The sequence below is a fragment of the Odocoileus virginianus genome, chromosome 4, assembly GCF_023699985.2.
Source record: "Odocoileus virginianus isolate 20LAN1187 ecotype Illinois chromosome 4, Ovbor_1.2, whole genome shotgun sequence".
In the NCBI taxonomy this organism is placed as follows: domain Eukaryota; kingdom Metazoa; phylum Chordata; class Mammalia; order Artiodactyla; family Cervidae; genus Odocoileus; species Odocoileus virginianus.
Window position 1 is genome coordinate 40,638,356 of NC_069677.1, and position 19,791 is coordinate 40,658,146.

General features: G+C 37.9%; 1 protein-coding gene across 3 annotated transcripts in view; it reads left to right on the top strand.

Moving 5' to 3' along the window:
* The window catches only part of WDR49 (WD repeat domain 49), a 160,191-nt gene that overhangs the window by 102,139 nt on the left and 38,261 nt on the right, over positions 1-19,791 (top strand). For all 3 annotated transcript variants that reach the window (XM_020878618.2, XM_070466465.1, XM_070466464.1), the window contains 6 exons: positions 7,214-7,344; positions 9,373-9,471; positions 11,125-11,289; positions 13,968-14,155; positions 14,920-15,117; positions 18,865-19,031. In XM_020878618.2, coding sequence (XP_020734277.2) covers positions 7,214-7,344; positions 9,373-9,471; positions 11,125-11,289; positions 13,968-14,155; positions 14,920-15,117; positions 18,865-19,031 — 948 coding nt within the window. The remainder of the gene's footprint in view (positions 1-7,213; positions 7,345-9,372; positions 9,472-11,124; positions 11,290-13,967; positions 14,156-14,919; positions 15,118-18,864; positions 19,032-19,791) is intronic.

Genomic DNA, 19,791 nt, shown 5'->3' on the forward strand with positions numbered 1-19,791 from the left:
TCTTTCTACAATACCATTTATCTATGTCACTTCCTTGGTTCAATGATTTTTGAAATGTCTACAACAAAAAACCAGAGCTCCCTGTTTCCCAGACCTATTCTGAGCTTCATTTGTTCACTCCATTCTTGTGTACATTCTAAACTCAAATAGAAACCTGCTGTCAGAGTGTTCCTTTATAAGCCGTACCATTTCATGCTCCCGTTCTCTCCCCTTATCTAGAAATCTCTCTCCAAATATTTTTCATGTAGTTAATATTTATTCTTATTTGAAGTCTCGTTCATATATCTTTTCTACCAGAACCTTTCTCTTTGCTCCTATGGTGGAAATATGCTCCCATTTGTCTTTGTGCTTTCTAATTTCCTGCACTTTACTTAACCTAGGAATATAAATACTGAACATTTAATATGTATGCATATCTAATATATGCTTATTAGATGTTATATGATACTTGTCAAATGATTTAATTAACATTTATTGAATAGATAGGAAATCTGAAGATTAAAGAGATTAATTACTCATGGTCACACTCCAAATAAGAGGAAAACAAAATTGATATTCAAATCTATTGTTTCATTACAATAAGCCAGAAAGCCAAGCATTACCAATTCTCTTTCACAAAGGAGGAGGCGAGGCTTGATGAGTAACCTGGCCAAAGCTAGGAGGCAGCTGAGTTAAAAATCTATGCCAAAGTGCATGCTTTTTCTACCATTCCTGAACTACAGATGGAGTCATTAAATCATGTGAGATCAATTGCATTCTTTTAAAGAAATAATTTGACTAAGTTGATCAGGTCAATCAAAGCTAATGAATCAGTTTTGTGTATTTTAAGGGAAAAAAAAATACCACATATGATCAACTTAATAATATCTCAGAATTTTATCTTACCATGATTTTCCCCTTTCCTTTCCACAAATATCTTTAAAATGCACCTAGATGGAAAACACGAAGTTAGGAAACATGGTGTGCTGAATGTCGAAAAGCAGATTCTTTCCCTCAAAGGTATCACATTCTAATTGAGGAGTTGATGCATGCAAGGCAGGATATGGAAAATGCCCCTTTCTGCTAAGCAAAGCCTGAATCAGAGAGCCCATTGCATTGTTTAGGAATATGGCCATTCATATCTAGAGACTACTTCCACCAGAAAAAAGAACCCAAATTCAGAAATCCTACAATATGTTTCTTATCATCTTAAGCAAAATGTACTGAGAGACAAAACTGTAGATTGACATCGCGTCAGTTAAAAAATACTTGGTTAAATACCTAACCATGTTTACATTAGTAAAACTAAGTGAAGAGATGATCAACCATCTCTGCATTTTTTAAGTAGTCATATAATATATATAGTTCTGATAAAATCAAATAAATGATCATAATAAAGTTTAAGATTTTATCTTATTTTTATCTTAAATTTATGCCCTAAAATTTTATGATTCTATATTTACAACTCTCTATAAAAATAAAAATAAGTTCTTCATTTATTTCTCTTCTTTCAGTTAAAGCAGAAAACTTTGTTTGTGAAGGTTTTATGTCTGCAAAATATATAAATACTTATATAAATACATATATAATATATATATGTATATATATATTATATATATATTATGTATATATATAAATACATATATAATACATAAAGACATAAATTCAGAAAAGTATTTTTCATGTAATTTCAAATAATTCTGAAAATATGATTGATAGTAGCATTCTTCACAGAATTCTTTAAAAAGTAGGTGCTCAATAAATCGCTATTGATATAATTCTATTTCTAAAAGTATTTTTTAAGGGAATTGAGATTAGGGATTTGAAGTTTCTCAACAATAAAACTTACCTATCACAAGATATTAAATTCTTAAAATGATTTTCTTGCTAGAAAACTGTATGTAATTTTATATATGACTCAATCGTTTTTTATTATTAGGATGAGAATCTGAATGAGCACTTCCAAAGCTGTGACTTATTCTGGATAATCTTGTTGGAGGCTGGATGGGGGCGAGTATGTGTGAAATTCACAAATAACCCTCAAGACTAACTCTGTCATGGTTTCAGTACCCAAAATGGGGTTCCACAAATTTTAGGAAAAAGCATGAAAAATAACTGATTTATTCTGAACTCATTCCCTACCTTTGAGATAACCTTTATATCCTAAAAACAATGGATATGTTCTTTTGGACTAACAAGACATGAACGATTAACCTCCGAGGGAACAGATGTATAAAATGCATGTCTGACTCTGTGACCCCATGCACTGTAGCCTGCCAGGCTCCTCCGTCCATGGGATTTCCTAGAAAAGAATACTGAAGTAGGTTGCCATTTTCTTCCTCAGGGAACCTTCCCAAGCCAGGGATCGAATCCATGTCTCCTGCATCTTCTGCATTGCTAGGTGGATTCTTCACCTAACTGTGCCACTGAGAAGCCCCAAGAGAACAAATAATTGACTTTGCTCTTTTGTTCTCAATGCGACAATTTCTACATGATAAATTTTGGTAAAATTTATTATCCTATCTCATTCATCCTAAAAGAGATTATTTTTTTAACACATTAAAAAGTTTTTTTTTGTTCTTGTCAGGCAAACTAATTTTGCTTTCTCAGAATTGGTCATCAAATCTAAATTCTGAATTAGAGATAAGGCTGTCATCAAAAGAACACAGTGACTCAGTAGCTGTCCTCCCAGGACTTCAGACGTGAGGTGTGGAATGGAACTAGTAACCTCCTTCAATGTCAGAAAGAACAAATCTCTCAGACTCTTAAAATGGCCTAAAAATTGGCTCATTCTGCACTTCAATTTTACTCTTGGCAAAAGTACAAATTTAGAAAAAAGTTGTCTTGGAAATGTACAAAGTAAGAAATACAGTGTGGATTCTGAAGGTATTTTAAGGATAACTGTCATTTCAAATGAAAGTTTCAGGTTAGGTTTCAAGGGAAAGTTGGCAGCTAATTAGCTTCTCACCACTGTGACATACAAGGTCAAATATCAGAATGGCTACTTTTTATATCATGTTATGAAAAGGATTTTGTGCTTTGGGTTGTACTCCTTAAGTATACCCAGTTAAAGTGGTACCTTGGCAAAAAAGACAACTGACATTAAATATAAGTGGAGAGATAATAGAGGAGATATGGACTGACATCTTCCATCTCACTCTCACCCTCATACTCTCCCTTATCAAAAGGTAATCTCTTCAATCAAACATACCAATAGGTAAAGAGGAAATTTTAAATATATACATATAAAACTCTTACAAAATTCACGACAATTTCAGAACTGCAAGTTACCTTGCTTATACTATCTTGTCTTGCTAAGCCTTGTATTAATACTATTAAAATAATATTAATATTAGATTATTGATTTAATAAATAAAGTAATTCATATATTGATTCAGCAAATTTTTATGAAATGCCTATTATTTTCTAGTGCTATTTTGGGCACTACTGATGCTGAGAGGAAAAAAAACAAAAGCTTTGCTCTCCTGGAGCTTACTTATGGTAGGAAAGGCAGAAAAGAATCAGACAAATAGATATAGATCCCAATATCACATAATGACAATTTAATCGAAATGATGTAGGTGAGGAATGAGAGACTCGAGGAACTCTTTAGCTTGGGTGGTCAGGGAGGGCGTCCCCAAGGAAGTAACATCTGAGGAGCGAATTTTTCATCCAATCATTTGAAAATATTTATTGAATATGCAATATGTGTATGTCACTACGATTGCTACTCAATATGTGTAGGTCACTATGATAGGGTTGTAGAATAAAACACGATCCCTGATTTCTGTGAACTTACATTATAGCAGAGGAGCAAAGACTATATAATATGAATTAAATGTTGTGAGTAAAATGTAAATTATGTAAGAGATCAGAAGAGGGATATATATCTTTCAACACTAGTTATTAAGGAAGCCTACAGAACAAGATAGGACTTAATGAATGGGTGTATAGACAGGTAGTGTGGGTATGTGTGTGGAAGGAAATCCACGGAGGGATGGAAGAGCCCACTGTGAATAAAAACAAAGCAGCTAGAAATGCAAAGCCTATTTAGAGAGCAGTATATGACCAACCTAGATAGCATATTAAAAAGCAGAGACATTACTTTGCCAACAAAGGTCCATCTGGTCAAGGCTATGGTTTTTCCAGTGGTCATGTATGGATGTGAGAATTGGACTGTGAGGAAAGCTGAGCACCGAAAAATTGATGCTTTTAAACTATGGTGTTGGAGAAGACTCTTGAGAGTCCCTTGAACTGCAAGGAGATCCAACCAGCCCATCCTAAAGGAGATCAGTCCTGGGTGTTCATTGGAAGGACTGATGCTGAAGCTGAAACTCCAGTACTTTGGCCACCTCATGCGAAGAGTTGACTCATTGGAAAAGACCCTGATGCTGGGAGGGATTAGGGGCAGGAGGAGAGGGGACGACAGAGGATGAGATGGCTGGATGGCATCACTGACATGATTGGCATGAGTTTGAGTAAACTATGGGAGTTGGTGATGGACAGGGAGGTCTGGCGTGCTGCGATTCATGGGGTTGCAAAGAGTCAGACACGACTGAGCGACTGAACTGAACTGAACTGAAAAATATTGCTTAGGTCTTCTTGAGTGGCACAGGTGGTAATGAATTCACAATGCACAAGATGCAGGAGATGCAGGTTCAATTCCTGGATCAGGAAGATTCCCTGGAGGAGGAAATGGCAACCCGCTCCAGTAGTTTTGCCTGGAAAATCCCATGGACAGAGGAGCATGGTGGGATACAGTCCATGGGGTGGCAAAGAGTCAGACTCGGCTGAGCAACTAAACACACACATGCACACACACATGAGTACTGATTGGCTTGAACATGAGATGTGCTTCAGAAACAACCTCTAAATACTCTGAACAGCTTAAAAGAGCTCCTGCAAGCAGGGAATCCTTTTGAAACCTTGTATTCTATCTATAAAATCCAGGCGAATTTTCCTTTCTATTACATTTATTCATCTATCCTTATTTTAATATAAAAATAATTCTCCCAAACTCTTTGAGTAAAATGAACACTTACGAAGGCATGCCAGTTTTACCTGTGGTTTCCAGTAGCCCTGTCAAACATTTGACTGGACATTCACATTTCACTTTGAAAACCAAGGACAGAAGAATAAAGGGAAAATTTCTAAAAGAGTTGATTGGATCCAAATATTATTGGGTCTCAAATAATAGGTCCACACATTTGGTTTTTGTCATATAAGAAGTGGAAAAACTAAGAAATATTTTTTTTAACAGGATAGTAACCTTATCTTTTTGATCATGCTGTTTTCCCATACTGCTTGGAGTGACTTCCTCTTTCAAATCTTACCCATCTATTAGGGTTAGGCTCTGTAGGCTCTCTACCCTATAGCACCGTGAGCAGGGACTTTTATGGAGAAACAAGAAATGTTTGTAGAATGAATGTATATGAAGAGCTCCTCAATGAAATGATGAATCTGGTAGCAGGATGAAGGATGTACCAGAGGTGGGTAGCCTAGAGACCGTGAAATTTGTTGAGAGTCCTTTGCAATTGTTGCCATGAGCTAGTGAGTGCTAAGCCAGGAAGCCGTCATTGATTATTTAAAATAAAAAGGAAGGAATGAATATATAACATCACAGAGGCAGAACCTGAGGATTTTATTTGACTAAGGAAGAGAAAGACAAGCAGGAATTTGGAATTCTGGTCTATTAACCAATTTTGGGAATTTACTGAGTCCTGTGGAGGGAAGGTAGAAAATTTAGATTTTTTATATTAACTGATGGAAACTATAATGAACTGTCAGCTGTCAAGTGAGAATAACTCAACACTGGAAAAAGTCATGAATGAAGATAGAGTTAAGAGCCATGTGTATAGAAGTGAACTGGAAATTATGGTGCTATACAAAACCCCTGAGCCAGCCCTTTTGATCAGAGAGAGGGGAGAGGAGGAATGATGGTCAACAGTGTCCATATTGGAAGGAGAAAGAGACAGAAGGAAGGCGGAACAGAGAACAAGGAGTGAAAGGTCAGGGAGCAGGAAGAGAAGCAGGGCGTTTGGAAACAGAGGAGTTTTCCAGAACAAACTCATCCATCAGATGGTGAGGCATTGGCAGGGCAATTGGGAGACCTTTAGTGTGAGTGAAACAGAAGCAAGGTTTCAGAAAAGCGAAGAGAGAATGTGGGCAGAGACCCAAGCCTGGGGTTACAAATGCCCCTTTGAAGAGAGTGTGGCTCTAGAAGTGGGGAGAGGCTTGCCAGAGGCTGGTGGCCAGAGTTCAGTCAAGAGGAAACAGGGTGTTTCTATAACTTGATGCCTCCATCATGTAATTTTTAAGCTCCTCCTTTCCTCCCCAGGCACCAGGCATTTCATTCTCTGTCCTCTCAGATCTGTCCTCAAATTCACCAGTAATGCCTCAGGATACTGATCTTTAAAAAACTACTATTTCTCTTGAAAATATCTTTGTCCTCCATCCCATTCCTTTGAAGCTGCATTTTCAAGGGTTCCACAAACAGTTCCTCAGGATGCCGTATGAGAAAGGACTCCGTGGTCAAGTAAGTCTGGAAAATGCCACAGGGAATATAAACATGTCAAATATCCTGGATGAGCTGATGAAAAGAAACTTTAATGATTTTGTCTAAACTATCCAATAGCACTTGTTCACAGACTCTGCTCTTTTGTATTGTTACTGCCACGAAACTCGTAGTGGTTCCAAGTTGGAGACATTTTGTTTTAGGGTCTTGGTATTGGATGATTAATCTGATAAATGCACACATGTTTGGTATTAATGATTGTGAAAGGAAGATTAACCTTCTATATTCATAATTTACCAGAGAATTTAAGAGAGACTTCAAAAGGAAGTTCAGTGTTGGGATTTAGCCTTATGGATGACAAGTAGGGATAAAGTTTTGGATAGCATCATCTTTTTTTATTTTTAAAAAAATATTTATTTATTTGGATGTGCCAGATCTTAGTTGCAGGATCTTCTATCTTTGTTGTGGCACATGGGATATTTTTTAGTTGCAGCAGGCAAACTCATTAGTTGCAACATGTGGAATCCAGTTATTGATCAGGAATGGAACCCAGGCCCTCTGCACTGGGAGCATGGAGGCTTAACCACTGGACCACCATGGAGGTCCTCAGCATCATCTTTTAGACTTCTCAAATCATGCTATTCAACTGTTGGATACTCCATATTTATATCACTTTTATATCCACGGCTAAATGCTATATCCTTTTTTTTTTTTTACCAGGTCTATTACTGTGTTTCGAAATCAGAACTTCAATCAGTTTTTCATCCAGCCTGAAGAATGGAAGGGAGGAATTCAACACCATGATGATATATTATGTGCTGCATTTTTACCTCCACAAACTCTTGTTACAGGTTACTTGGATGTTCATTTGACAATCAGTGGTGAAAGTAGTAGTTTCCTTTGCTTCACTTTGAAAAAGCCTTTTCGCAACTACAAAATAAACAGGTTTCTTAAAGAAGCTGTCTCTGTACTTTAAACTAACTCAGGTCCTTATTTTTAGGGCTGTACAACAGTGGTTACAAACATCAGTTCTGAAGCCTGGCTACCGGGCTTCAGATCCTGGTTCTACAACTTGCCACTTCCTCATATTGAGCAAGTTATTTTGACTCTAAAATGCCATTTTCTCTGGCAAATAATAATTTATCAGCATGTTGGTTTGTAGTGAGGATCGCATAAGATAATCTGTGTATGGGTTTAACCCAGTGTTACAATAAGCCCATCAGTAAATACTAGCTTTCATTTTCATTGTCCTTTTCTGAGGAGCAACGCCAGAGTTGTTGGGTACAAATCACATTTCTGTTGCACTCAGATCTTTCATAACAGGAACACCCTCTGGGCACAGTTTACTCTAAGTAATGTTGGTTAAAGACTGGTCTCACAAAAAGTCTATAAATCCAAGCTCTTGACAGGATCCATGGGCATACTTTGATGTGGCATATTAAAGAGGATCAGAAATTATTGAATTATTTCCAACCAAAGAAAACAATTTATAAAGACAGGTTGCACCATGAAATTATAAAGTCCATATTTTGACAGCCTGATTTGTTTTATAGAACCAAAAGTGTCATTAATTAAGAGGAATGAAAAATTACAGGAAAAGAGCTTGGATATCTATGAAATGTTACCATATGAGGTTTCCTGCTTTATCTACACTTAGAGTTTTGTTGTTTTCAGAACTTCCAGGAGGGCCAACTCTGCAGTTGAATTTGCTCTATTGCTGCTGGAAATCTACCCTGTAGCAAGTACCATATTCTGAAATGTGATGAAAATAAGTATTGCTGTGTAGTTGATATTGTAGAAGTGTCATAAAATACCATTGTTATTGGGGAATAAATAATCTCTTCATTCACTTTCATTCCTTCAATCCTACGTGAACATGCTCGGTCAAATACTTTGCAAGTGAAACATTTTAAAAATGATAGGAGAAGGTGGATATTCCCAGGAACAGCTAACCCGTGGAAGCTTATCATCTTTGGCCAGCTTGTGAGTTACACAGGTTGGCTCTCCAGGACAATACAGAGTGCAGTAAGCATTACTTTCTTTTCTCTCTGAATCCCAAGAAGGACACCATCAGTATATACCACTCAGTTCTTGTCTTTTGCTCTCCTCTTGATGTTGGCGGGGCTGCTAACAGTGGTCTGGGTATGCGCTGCTCCTTCTAAAACCAGCTTAGCCAGACTTAGCCTCACTGTTTGGACTTTTCTATGTTTTCTGCATGGAACAGTGTGAAAGGACTTGTGTAGGGAAAGTTCTAGGATTGGAGAAAGCAACATTCAGTAAAGAACATAAAAGAGAAAAAATAAACAGAACACACCCAACAAAAGAACAGATGTAGGAAACAGAAACCTAGAAGGAAAATTCGTTTGCCTTCAATAATAAACAAATAATATAGCAGTTATTAATACTATTTCAGTATTTGTAATATTCTAGGCAGTAGGTGCTTTTCATTCTTCAGGCCATAAATTTATTTATCAGATAAATAAATTTATTAACCCATTTTTTAGGTGAGGAACTTGTGGCATCAAGTAAAGTTAAATAGCTTGCCAAGGTTACACAGCTGGTAGGTGGTAGAACCAGGACTCAAACTGATAAATTACAAAGCCTTTATTCTGAATCCTTTCTGACCACAGAATAAAAAAAGATATTACAACAATCTCTATTAAACTTACTGAATGGTATTTTGTGAAGTTTCCAATTTCTAAAGTTTAATGAAAACACTAGTAATTACTATTCATTCATGTCTTCAAATATATAGATAAAACTTACAAAGTGCCAGATTCCATGTAAGTTATTTTGATAATGATTTCTTTTAATTGTTGTTGCGCATATTTTCTATCTAACTTTCTGGTAATTTCTATTCTCTGTCTTGGCTCCTGTAGGGAGTTATGATGGAGAAATTGTTTTGTGGAACAACAGCACAGAAAATGCTCACTATGTCCTTCACCCTGATTATCAGAGGCTGCTAAAATCAAAATCGGGTGAGTGCAAGTCTGAAACTCAAATAATGTGGCCTGGTTGTTTGTGCATGGGCCTGCTGCAGCTTGCTTCTGAATTATAGATGATTGGCTGTAAGCGCAAGGGATTAGTGATACCGTTGTCTTGTCAAAGTGACTAAAAAGAACCTTGAGATTTACTTGGCTTAGCAAATTCTCCATGGCTTGCTGTTCCTTTTCTTTATGCTACATCAGCGTTTCTGAATTACTGACAGCGGGGAACAGGACTCTCATTTTTATCTAGCTTATTTTTGCCAATAAACCTCGCCAAATTGCCTTTGAGTGAACCTTGGGTACTCCTTGGTAGGAAAATGGGAACTTGTGTTCACTTGATAGGCTGCTCAGGCTTAGTCTAGAGCTTGTATTAAATATTATGTCACCTGGAAATCTTAAATTATTTCTTGCTTTAGAAACCTGTGTGGAGCATTAGATGGAATTGTATTGTATTTTATGGAAGTTTAGCAGAGCAGATGAATATTTTATGCTTAAGCAAAATGTCTTGACAATTGCCTTTCACATTTTATTTTAGTTTCCTTAGATACTAAAGGTTTTTCCTTAGACTAATTTATCTGGGTAATGAATATGTCATACCTCATGTCCCAGTGAGGTTCTGTTGTATCAATTGGAAGATCTCACAGAGACTGAATTAGATTAGGAAAGGACTGGTCATCAGATACAGTTTTGCATATGTGTGTGTGTATGTGTGTGTCTGTGTGTGTGTGTGTATGTGTGAAAAGCTGAGGGAGTAATTTGTTAGGAGGAAGAAAACTAACATAAGAAATTTGGAGTTTACTTGGCTGCAGACATGAAACTCTGACTTGCTTTATGTTTTCAATACAAAGAGCTCATCATTAGGGTTCATTTGAATCCTCCATTGAGAAAGTGGAATTCTGACTCTTTGCTGCATCGGCCCTCAGGGGAGTAGTCTTGTTCTCACAGCAGACTTAATTGTGGCTGTGATTGAAAACACAGAGAGACAGATGGAAAAGAAAAGAAGATAATATCAAATTTTTAAAAGACACAAGAAGCATTGCTGTAGATTTCTTGCTTTGAATGTTTAGGTTCTCTGTATAGGTTTTTCATAAGTATGTTCAGACTATTTATAGATTCTGAGATGAATATCCCCAGTTTTTATTAGTGTAATGTGAAGATGGTGTCATTAGATCATTGAAGTACCATTAGGGATATCCTTTTCAGGGTAACTCACTAACAAATAATATTGCTTAAAAATGATGATTTAAATACATAGTCATTATATCTCAAGTTCATTAAATTATTTACAAGCTTAATATTAATGATTAATAAGTTGAAAATGCCATGATATTAAGATCAAATTTGTCTTGAACATATCAGTATCTCTAAGATGTTAGCAGGGACTACAGAATGAAGTCCCTATTAATTCATATCAAGGAAAAACACAGTAAACTTATATGGAGTATGAGAAACAAAAATGGGATCAAACTGTGAAGCTGAGGTTGAGGAAGTGAACTGCAGGGGCTTCCATGAATGTTGACTGGAAGCCCATTGTAAGACTTGGGGTCATCAGACACTGTGATGGGTGTGGCCTATTGTTTTTCATCTCTGTTTAAGGAGCAGATGTTTCTATTCCTTAAGTCACCTGGCTTGTCTCCATCTCAGATGCAGGGCCTCAAAAGCTTCTTGGTGCTGGGAGAAGCCCCTCTACTCATCCCACCTATGACCAGGCTACCCTGGGAGCCTGTTCCTTTGAGATGGACACTGAGTGCAATCATGCTGTTATGAGGCTTTGCTTCCTTGAAGCAAGAAAAAACATCACAGGGACAGGTAAAATATATATTTATATTTTGCCTATAGACTGCTTCGATATATTATAAAATGTTGGGGCAGGGAACAGTAAAGAAAGTTCAGTCTAATTCAATCTAGGTCTTGTAAAGTTTGACTGCATCTAGCAAACAGTCAGGACCAGATTACAGAAGTCACAGGCCATGGCCAACAAGCTTAAGGTTCAGGAGGATGGGTCCAGGAGCAGAAGCTAGACCAGACTCTGCCAGGAATTTATACCATGTTGTGTATGTCAGGATCAGAGAGAGAAAAACTCTGGGCAACAATCAGAATTGAAGAAAACCTGTGACAAACCTAACCAGCATATTAAAAAGCAGAGATGTTGCTTTGCTGACAAAGGTCTGTATAGTCAAAACTATGGTTTTTCCAGTAGTCATGTATAGATGTGACAGTTGGACCATAAAGAGAGCTGAGTGCCAAAGAATTGATGCTTTTGAGCTGTGGTGTTGGAGAAGACTCTTGAGAGTCCCTTGGACAACAAGGAAATCCAACCAGTCCATCCTAAAGGAAATCAAACCTGAATATTCACTGGAAGGACTGATGTTGAAGCTGAAGCTCCAATACTTTGGCCACCTGATGCAAAGAACTGACTCCTTAGAAAAGATTAAAAGGTGGGAGGAGAAGGGGATAACAGAGGATGAGATGGTTAGATGGCATCACTGACTCAATGGACATGATTGAGCAAGCTCTGGGAGTTGGTGATGGACAGGGAAGCCTGGCATGCTGCAGTCCATGGGATTACAAAGAGTCAGACATGACTGAGTGACTTAACTAAACTGAATCTAGCCATGGCATAAAGATTTGTTAGGTATAGGCCTCAGCATGGGCTCCCCTGGTGGCTGAGATGGTAAAGAATCCACCTGCAATTCAGGTCAGGGTTCGATCCCTAGGTTGAGCAGACCCCTGGAGAAGGGAATGGCAACTCACTCCATTATTCTTGCCTGGGAAATCCCATGGATATAGAAGCCTGGTGGGCTCCAGTCCATGGGGTTGCAAAGCGTTGGACACAACTGAGCAACTAAGTATATAAGCACAGGGCACAGCATGAAATATGCTCCAAATACATGAGCCAAAGCCTACATGGGGTACAAGAGTTGCATCTGAGATGACCACACTGGCAGATGTTATCAACATGTACTAGGAGAAAATAGTGAGAAACTCAGAGATTGGAAGCTATAGTTAAATTTGAAATAGCTGCTGCTAATTGCTGATCCCAGGTCATGAGAACTGCCTGCTCTTTGTCTTAATATTTTTGGTGGGGGTTAGTAGGTAATGCTTTGGGTTTCTATACCAACTGTGCATCCTTTTCAGAATAAGGCTGGTTAGAGCTGCTTCTAAGATACATGCTAACATATGATTTACCACAGTTATTTGATATTATGATAGATGAAATAACTATTTGCTTAATTTCCCTTTGTCTTCAGTGGTGATGTAAACATGGCATTGATGCAGCCTGCATCTTCCCCAGATAAAAATCTGCTTCTGAGAGCAATGCATATTTTTTACTTTTCTTCTAAAAAAATAATTTTTTAAATTTTAGAAGTATTTTTCCTTAATGTTAGGAATCTAGATCTATATGTATTATATAACTGAAAAAAGAGATAAACATATCTGAACCCTGTTTTCCATATTCACTTTCTCATATTCAATTTGAAGATGGAAAATCTGCATGATTTTCATGTAAAATTTTTCTGCATTAAAAATCAATAAAGGTATATACCCATATAGAGTTCTAGAATCATTGTGGAATATTTAGAATAGACCTTGAAATGGTTAGAATCTAAAACTTTCTGTTTTCCAGAATGCACCTACACTCATAAAATGAACTGTTATCCTGAAATTGCTCTCATTTCCTCAACACTAATTCTTCTTAATGTTATCAGTATTCCCAAATTGTTTCCACTGAAGCGGCTACATACCATTATTTCTACCTTAAACAGATATGATTGTTAATAGGCAGCTCATTTGTGAAGTAAATTGGAAGTCATCTACAGATTTATCAAATAATAATAGGAACTTTGCCACAGAAGAATAATTTAGGTAAAGTGCTTCTACATGCGTATAAAAATGGAAAATGAAAAGGTTAGTTCTAGGCCTATGAACCAAAAAAGTGTTCCATAAGGACTTACAATGATTTCTTGATGAAAGATTAAGAAGCAAGCTCATAAGTAGCATTCTAAGCATATGGCTGCATAGAGAAACCCATAGCTGTGCTGATGTAACTATACATATATGCATAGCCAGTTCTATGCATGAGGAATTTTACTACTTTGGTATATGTGTCTAATGGGTAGTTAAGAAAGATGGATTTTCTGTAATTGGACTATTATCAGAATGTTTAATATTTTGTAAGTTTGTCTGAAGTAACAGATCAATTTTATCGAAATTTTGAAACCCAAATAATATCAAAATAATGAATGAAGGAATGGTAACTAGATTTTATAGAACATCTTACGTATCCTATCTCACTTAATACTCAGCACAAACCAGTGAAGCTTTCATAGGGCTTTTCTCAGTGTATATTTGAGAGAATCAGAGTGCTGGGAATTGATCTCAGGGCTACTCACCTGTCCGACATCCATATGCTTTCAATGAGGAAACTGATGAGGAAGTTGTTTCTTGTGTTTGTAGTTTCCTAATTAGGTGTTCTCATATATTAGGGGGAGCCAACCTGGTATCATGTGGAGGATCTGGGTATGTCAGATTCTGGGATACATTTAAGAAGCAACTTTTGGCTGAATTTTTGGCTCATAGTGGAGTTGGTTCTATTATTATGTCTACTGATAAATCAAATCGATACCTCGCCACAGGAGATCTGGAAGGGTGGTTAAAAATCTGGAATATAGAGGTATGTTGAAAAAATTCTCACATTATCATTATTATTTTTGATTGTCTTTTGTTTCAGATAATTATGAATCAGGTCTTGTCTGTTTCTAGATAACGGAAGAAACATTCAATATTTTAAAGAAAACTTATGTATTGATCAGAGACTTCTTTAAATACTTCATGGAAAGAAACAGATTTTACTCAATATTGAAAATCCTCTATTAATATATAGTCAAGCCAGTCTCCCAATTTAGGAATGCAGTATTGTTAGTAAGGTACTGCAGCATTGTTTGAGAATAAATAGTTAAGATATGCCTCATTTTAAATGAGATAGTAAGCATAATCTAAATAGTGTACTGGCCTTTTATCTAACATTGTTGTCATCCTGAGTTTGTTTGGGATTTTTTGTGTCACTGATTACCTGCTCAATTTTCTAATAATACTATAAAATTGTATAATATGTGACTACCTATACATGATAAAGTTCATCCACTTTATCTAATAGCTGACTTTACTGCTTATATTTTTCTATCCTTCCATTCCCCGTCCTTCCTTCCTTTCTACTTCTCAAGTTAGTCAAATCAGTTAGAAACCTTTTCTTGAATGTGAATACTATTTTTCTAACCTCTGTTACCATGAGCTATTCGTTTGCATTTGTATCACAGATTGCTGTTCCCAAATGCACTTCTTTTCAATTTCTGTATCAGACTTTAAAAAAAAGTGTTATATCACTGTAATCATTTCGTATTTGGACATTTTAGAATTCTGGCGTGTCTTTTCATTCAGGAGTACTGTCTTAATTCCAGCAAGAACAAACTCACACAGGCCCCAACTCTGATAAGATCGTTCCGACCTCACGAAGACTGGATAAGCTCCTTAGAGATGTGTGAGCCGGGCGGCCGCTTGCTGATTCTCTCTGCCTCTGCAGACTGCAGCGTTTGTGTGACTGATGTCTGTGGTGTTCCTGTCCAGATCTTTGGTCAGGTAGAAATATTGCTTCTTTACTATTCTAATATTTACCTGACATTTAGTATGAACTTGGCCTGGTTTCCATTTGAAACTCATCGGCTATTAAAGTTCATTAGTCATGAAAGAAATGACTTCCATTTCTGCAACTATAGCTCCAGGCCTCCCTTATTAACCATGGCAGTTCCATCAAGTAGAGGACACCGGAGACATGGAAAGATGGGGGACCTAAGCAGCTTAAAATATGTAAGGATTTCTGAGCAAAATTTCTCCTCCAAAATAAGTGGATCTCTTCAGTTTCAAAATTCAGTAGAAATACAGTGTGGATAATTATCATGCATTGCTATAAAATAGATGACTGTGACAGATAATGATCAGGCAATAATAAAATAGAGAAAATTAAAAAAAAACAGATCTATTGTGTTCACTGTCTGATTTATTCCTGCCAAAATCACATTCATTAATGTTTTCTGAGTTTTTCCTGTTCTAAGGTCTCTATATGCATGTTATGTTGCTTCAGTCGTGTCTGACTCTTTGTGACTCCATGGACTACAGCCCCCAGTCTCCTCTGTCCATGGGATTCTCCAGGCAAAAGTATTGGAGTGGGTTGCCATGCCCTGCCCCAGGGGATCTTCCTGACCTGGGGATTGAACCCTCATCTCTTGTGTCTCCTGCATTGGCAGGAGGATGCTTTACCACTAGTGCCACGTGGAAGCCCTACATGAATTATTTCATGTAATCTTTATAATTGCCTGTCTCATTAGAGAGGAATGCTCATTATTCCCATTTTACATATGAGGAAACAGAGGCACAGAGAGTTTGAATCAATTGCTGAGCTCACAGACACTAGTAAGTGGTAGGGTTTGGCTTTGAATTCAAAGTGAGTCATTTCACAGCTCATGTTTTTAACTTCCTCCCATGAAACTAAGCTCTGATTTATATGAGCTTACAAAAAATGGAACCAGAGGTCATGGAAAAAAGAAAATATTTATTGTCTCACGTTTCTTTTTTCCATTTGTTTTCACGGGAACTCAGTTCCGATTCCCTTTTGTTTGGGGGGCAATATAGCAGTTTGTTCTATTTGAACCAGTCTGAACAGTTTCAGACATAGTGGTATGAGCTCACCCAGGAACCTCAGCTTCTGTCTGGCTGTTTGACTTTCCTAGCCAGCAGCCTTGGATGCCACTTCATGCCTTGAGTATGGTGGTTCCCTTCTTGCTGGAAGACAATGTCTGTCATTGTTCCTTTTGCGGGTCAGCTTGAGGATGTCAACCTGTGCTGCCCCAGTTCCGTTCAGCCTTTGAGCACGTGGAGGGTGGCGGTGCATCAGAAAATGCTGGTAAATTGGTGGGTGGGTTGGCTGGGTAGTGTGGGAGTTGCCACGTGCCGCCCAAGATCTGTACAGCCTCTTCTGATCTGTAAATAAGGCAAGTGCTAGACTTTTCTTAGCAAAAAGAGTGTCTGAGTGGGAACTCAAATGGGTGTGTGGGCAGTGGTGGTGAGAGAGACAGCGTGGGGCACGGCTGGCATTCTGAACGTGAAAGGAGCCAAAAAGCTGTCTGGCAGCTCTAGAAGTTACTGCAATCCTGACACTGCTCTAGGGCCCTGCCGCGTGGGCTCTGGTGAAAGGAGGTACAACGAAAGCAAAAGTCACCTGGCAGGTGGTGTGTGGAGTATAATTCCCTTTTGTGTGTGTGTGTTTGTGTTAGTTGCTCAGTTTTGTCCGACGCTTTGGACCCCATGGACCTTAGACGATGCTGAAGCAAGAAATAGGACTGTTCTAGGTACGGGTGCCACAAAAACTGTGTCCAGAAAGCACAATCTGTGTGGAAATTTTATTCGAATTAAGAAATATATGCTAGCAAAACTGTTCATTTGTACACCTTTGGTCATTTTCCATAGTTGTTTTATAAAGTCTTTTGTATTTCGAAGGACTTCAGCCTCAAAAAGCCTCCATGAAAATAGTTTGGTTTTATCCCTTCTGTTCAAGATAGGAAAAGAGCCACTACAGCCGGGTAGTTTTAGAAAGTAAAGGCTGGCAAAGCAGAGGACAGCTGGGTTTTCTAGGCCCTTCTGCCTGAGCTTTAATTTTTTTCTTTTTCTTTTTTTTAAGAGCTCACTGTTATCAAGCTCTTGGATTTGGTGCTGCTAGTTTCAAGGGCCATAGGAGGCAGTGGGAGGGGAGGGACATAGAACGGAGGGGAGGAAGAAAAAGGAAATTAGTAGATAACTGGAAAAAAGCAACAGTGAACCTTCTCATAGTTTGAGCAGCGGCCTGCTTTCACAGAAAGATGGTAGGCAGAAGGAAATACTTCGATAAGAAGAGACTCCATTTGCAAACATGGCTAGGGTCAGAACAATTTTCTCCTGGTCCAACTTGATTTGTACAGCATAGGGACCTTTGACCTATATTTGAATGTTGCCGTTGTCTTTCAGTTGAATTAATTTTGGTCTAGCAGTTATAAAAACAAAAGGAAAAGCAATCATGTATTTTAACTTCCTTCATGAAGGCTTCATCTTCTGATCTCATTCAATTTGATTAAAGTATTTAAAATTTCATGTAATTGTGGTTCAATATATTTCATAAAAAAAGGTTTTTTTCTTAAAAACTGTGAATCGGTTTTACAACATAGCTATTGATCTGAGGTTGGTTTTCAAGTTAGATCTTTAAATGTAAGTAGTGTGCTATGTCTATTTCTAGAGTTGGAGAGATGGGGTGGGGATGTTTTATCTGTGGAGATACATTTATCCCAGGAAACTCAGATGATTGTGGTATAAAAAGAAGTGAGATGGTTCTTGTGCTTCTTCAGTGTCTATCACAGCAGTGACCACTGTTGTGGTCTGCAGACCTTGTGTTCTGGTGCCCCCCTCCTCAGCTGATGCTTCTAATACTCCGTGACTTTGATTGAGTTTATCCACCCAGTGTTTAAAATTTAAGTTGCCCATGATTGAACATGAGTTTTCATATAGGATCCGTATTTCTTACTTCTCTCGGAAAAGAACATATGTCATTCCCTGAGAGTAGCTATGTCTCCCTTTATGGAAAATGGGCTTACTCTAAGTCAGTGTAGTCCCATCTTTTTTTCCCTTTTGCTTATGAACACTGGGGCTGAATTTCATTTACTGTTTATCATCCTATATGAGACCTGATCATTCATTGACACTACATTCCTGGGCCCTGGAGGCATTCTACTCTGTAAATCCTTCTGACAAAGGTTGATCAGTTGCAGGTGAGATATGCTGGGCATCCTTAATGTTCCCCCATCATCCAGGCTGTGTTTCCTGAGGCATTCCTCTGGATGCAGTGTGAACTGGTAGAAGACAAGCTATAACTTCAGAAAATTTGTTTTTTTCTTATGATGTATCCCTTTCTAATTTTATTAAACTTACATGTGTATGTCCATCTCCCTTTTAACACTGTAAGCTCCTTGAGAAAAGGAGGCATATCGCCTTCATTTTTGATGTCCTGAGGACTTCAATTAAGAATCTAGCTCATTTAGTCACTTTGCTCGTGTTTGAGTCTTTGCTACCCCATAGACTGTAGTCCACCAGACACCTCTGTCCATGGGATTCTCCAGGCAAGAAGACAAGTGGTTGCTATGCCTTCTTCCAGGGGATCTTTCTGACCCAGGGATCGAACCTGCATCTCTTATGTCTCCTGCGTTAGTAGGCAGGTTTTTTACCACTAGCTCCAAGTGGGAAGCCCAAATGTTCAAGGAAAGTACATTTTATAAAAATAAATCTCTCTTTCTCTCTTTTTTTTAGGAAAAGCATTGGCAACTTGAAAACTGTTTTTCTGTCCCTAAAAGAGACACTAATTTAATGGGAAATAAGATTCAAGAGAAAACCATAAAGGAAATTCCCTTATTTTCTAAGGAAGAATCATGTTTAGACCCATCAAAACATTCACTACTTGATAAGAAAACATACAGGTTAGTACACCTTACCTGTAAAGGGTATAATTGGCCCCCAATTCCTCCTATGCTCTGTGGAATGTCTAATGACCACCTCAAGATTCTGCTCACATTCTGGTCATTGGTAGATGTGTGTGTGTGTGGCAAGGGAAGAGATTATATTCTCAGGATGGTATCTGATTCTTATTTCTTGTCTCTTTGTAATGATTGATTTCTATCCTCTCTTCTAGTCTTCTGTGTCTACACTCCATCATCAACCTAATTTTGGAAATTAACCCTTTTCTTCAAAAGCAGTATATGTGTGTATGTGTGTATGTACGTGTCTATCTAGCTAGCTACCTCTCTTAGAATGTATGTCAGATTTTACTTCTTGTTTTGGTAAGACACACAGTGGTTTGTGGGCTTTCCAGGTGTTTCAATGGTAAAGAATCCGTCTTTCAACACAAGAGTTGCAGGAGATGAAGGTTTGATCTCTAGGTCGGGAAGATCCCTGGAGTGGGAAATGGCAACCCAGTCCAGTATGCTTGCCTAGAGAATCCCATGGACACAGAAGCCTGGCAGGCTACAGTCTATAGATTCACAAAAAGTTGGACATGAATGAGCATGCCTGCATGCACAGAGGTTTATGTGGCAGAAGTTCAAAGAGCTTAACTTTGAATATTGAACATCACTCTCATTCTATGACTTCTAGCCTTTCCTTCCTGTTGTTCAGCCATTTCATCTCTTCTGCCACTCAGATGGATCCCATTCTTACATTTTTCTCTCTAATGCCAGGAGG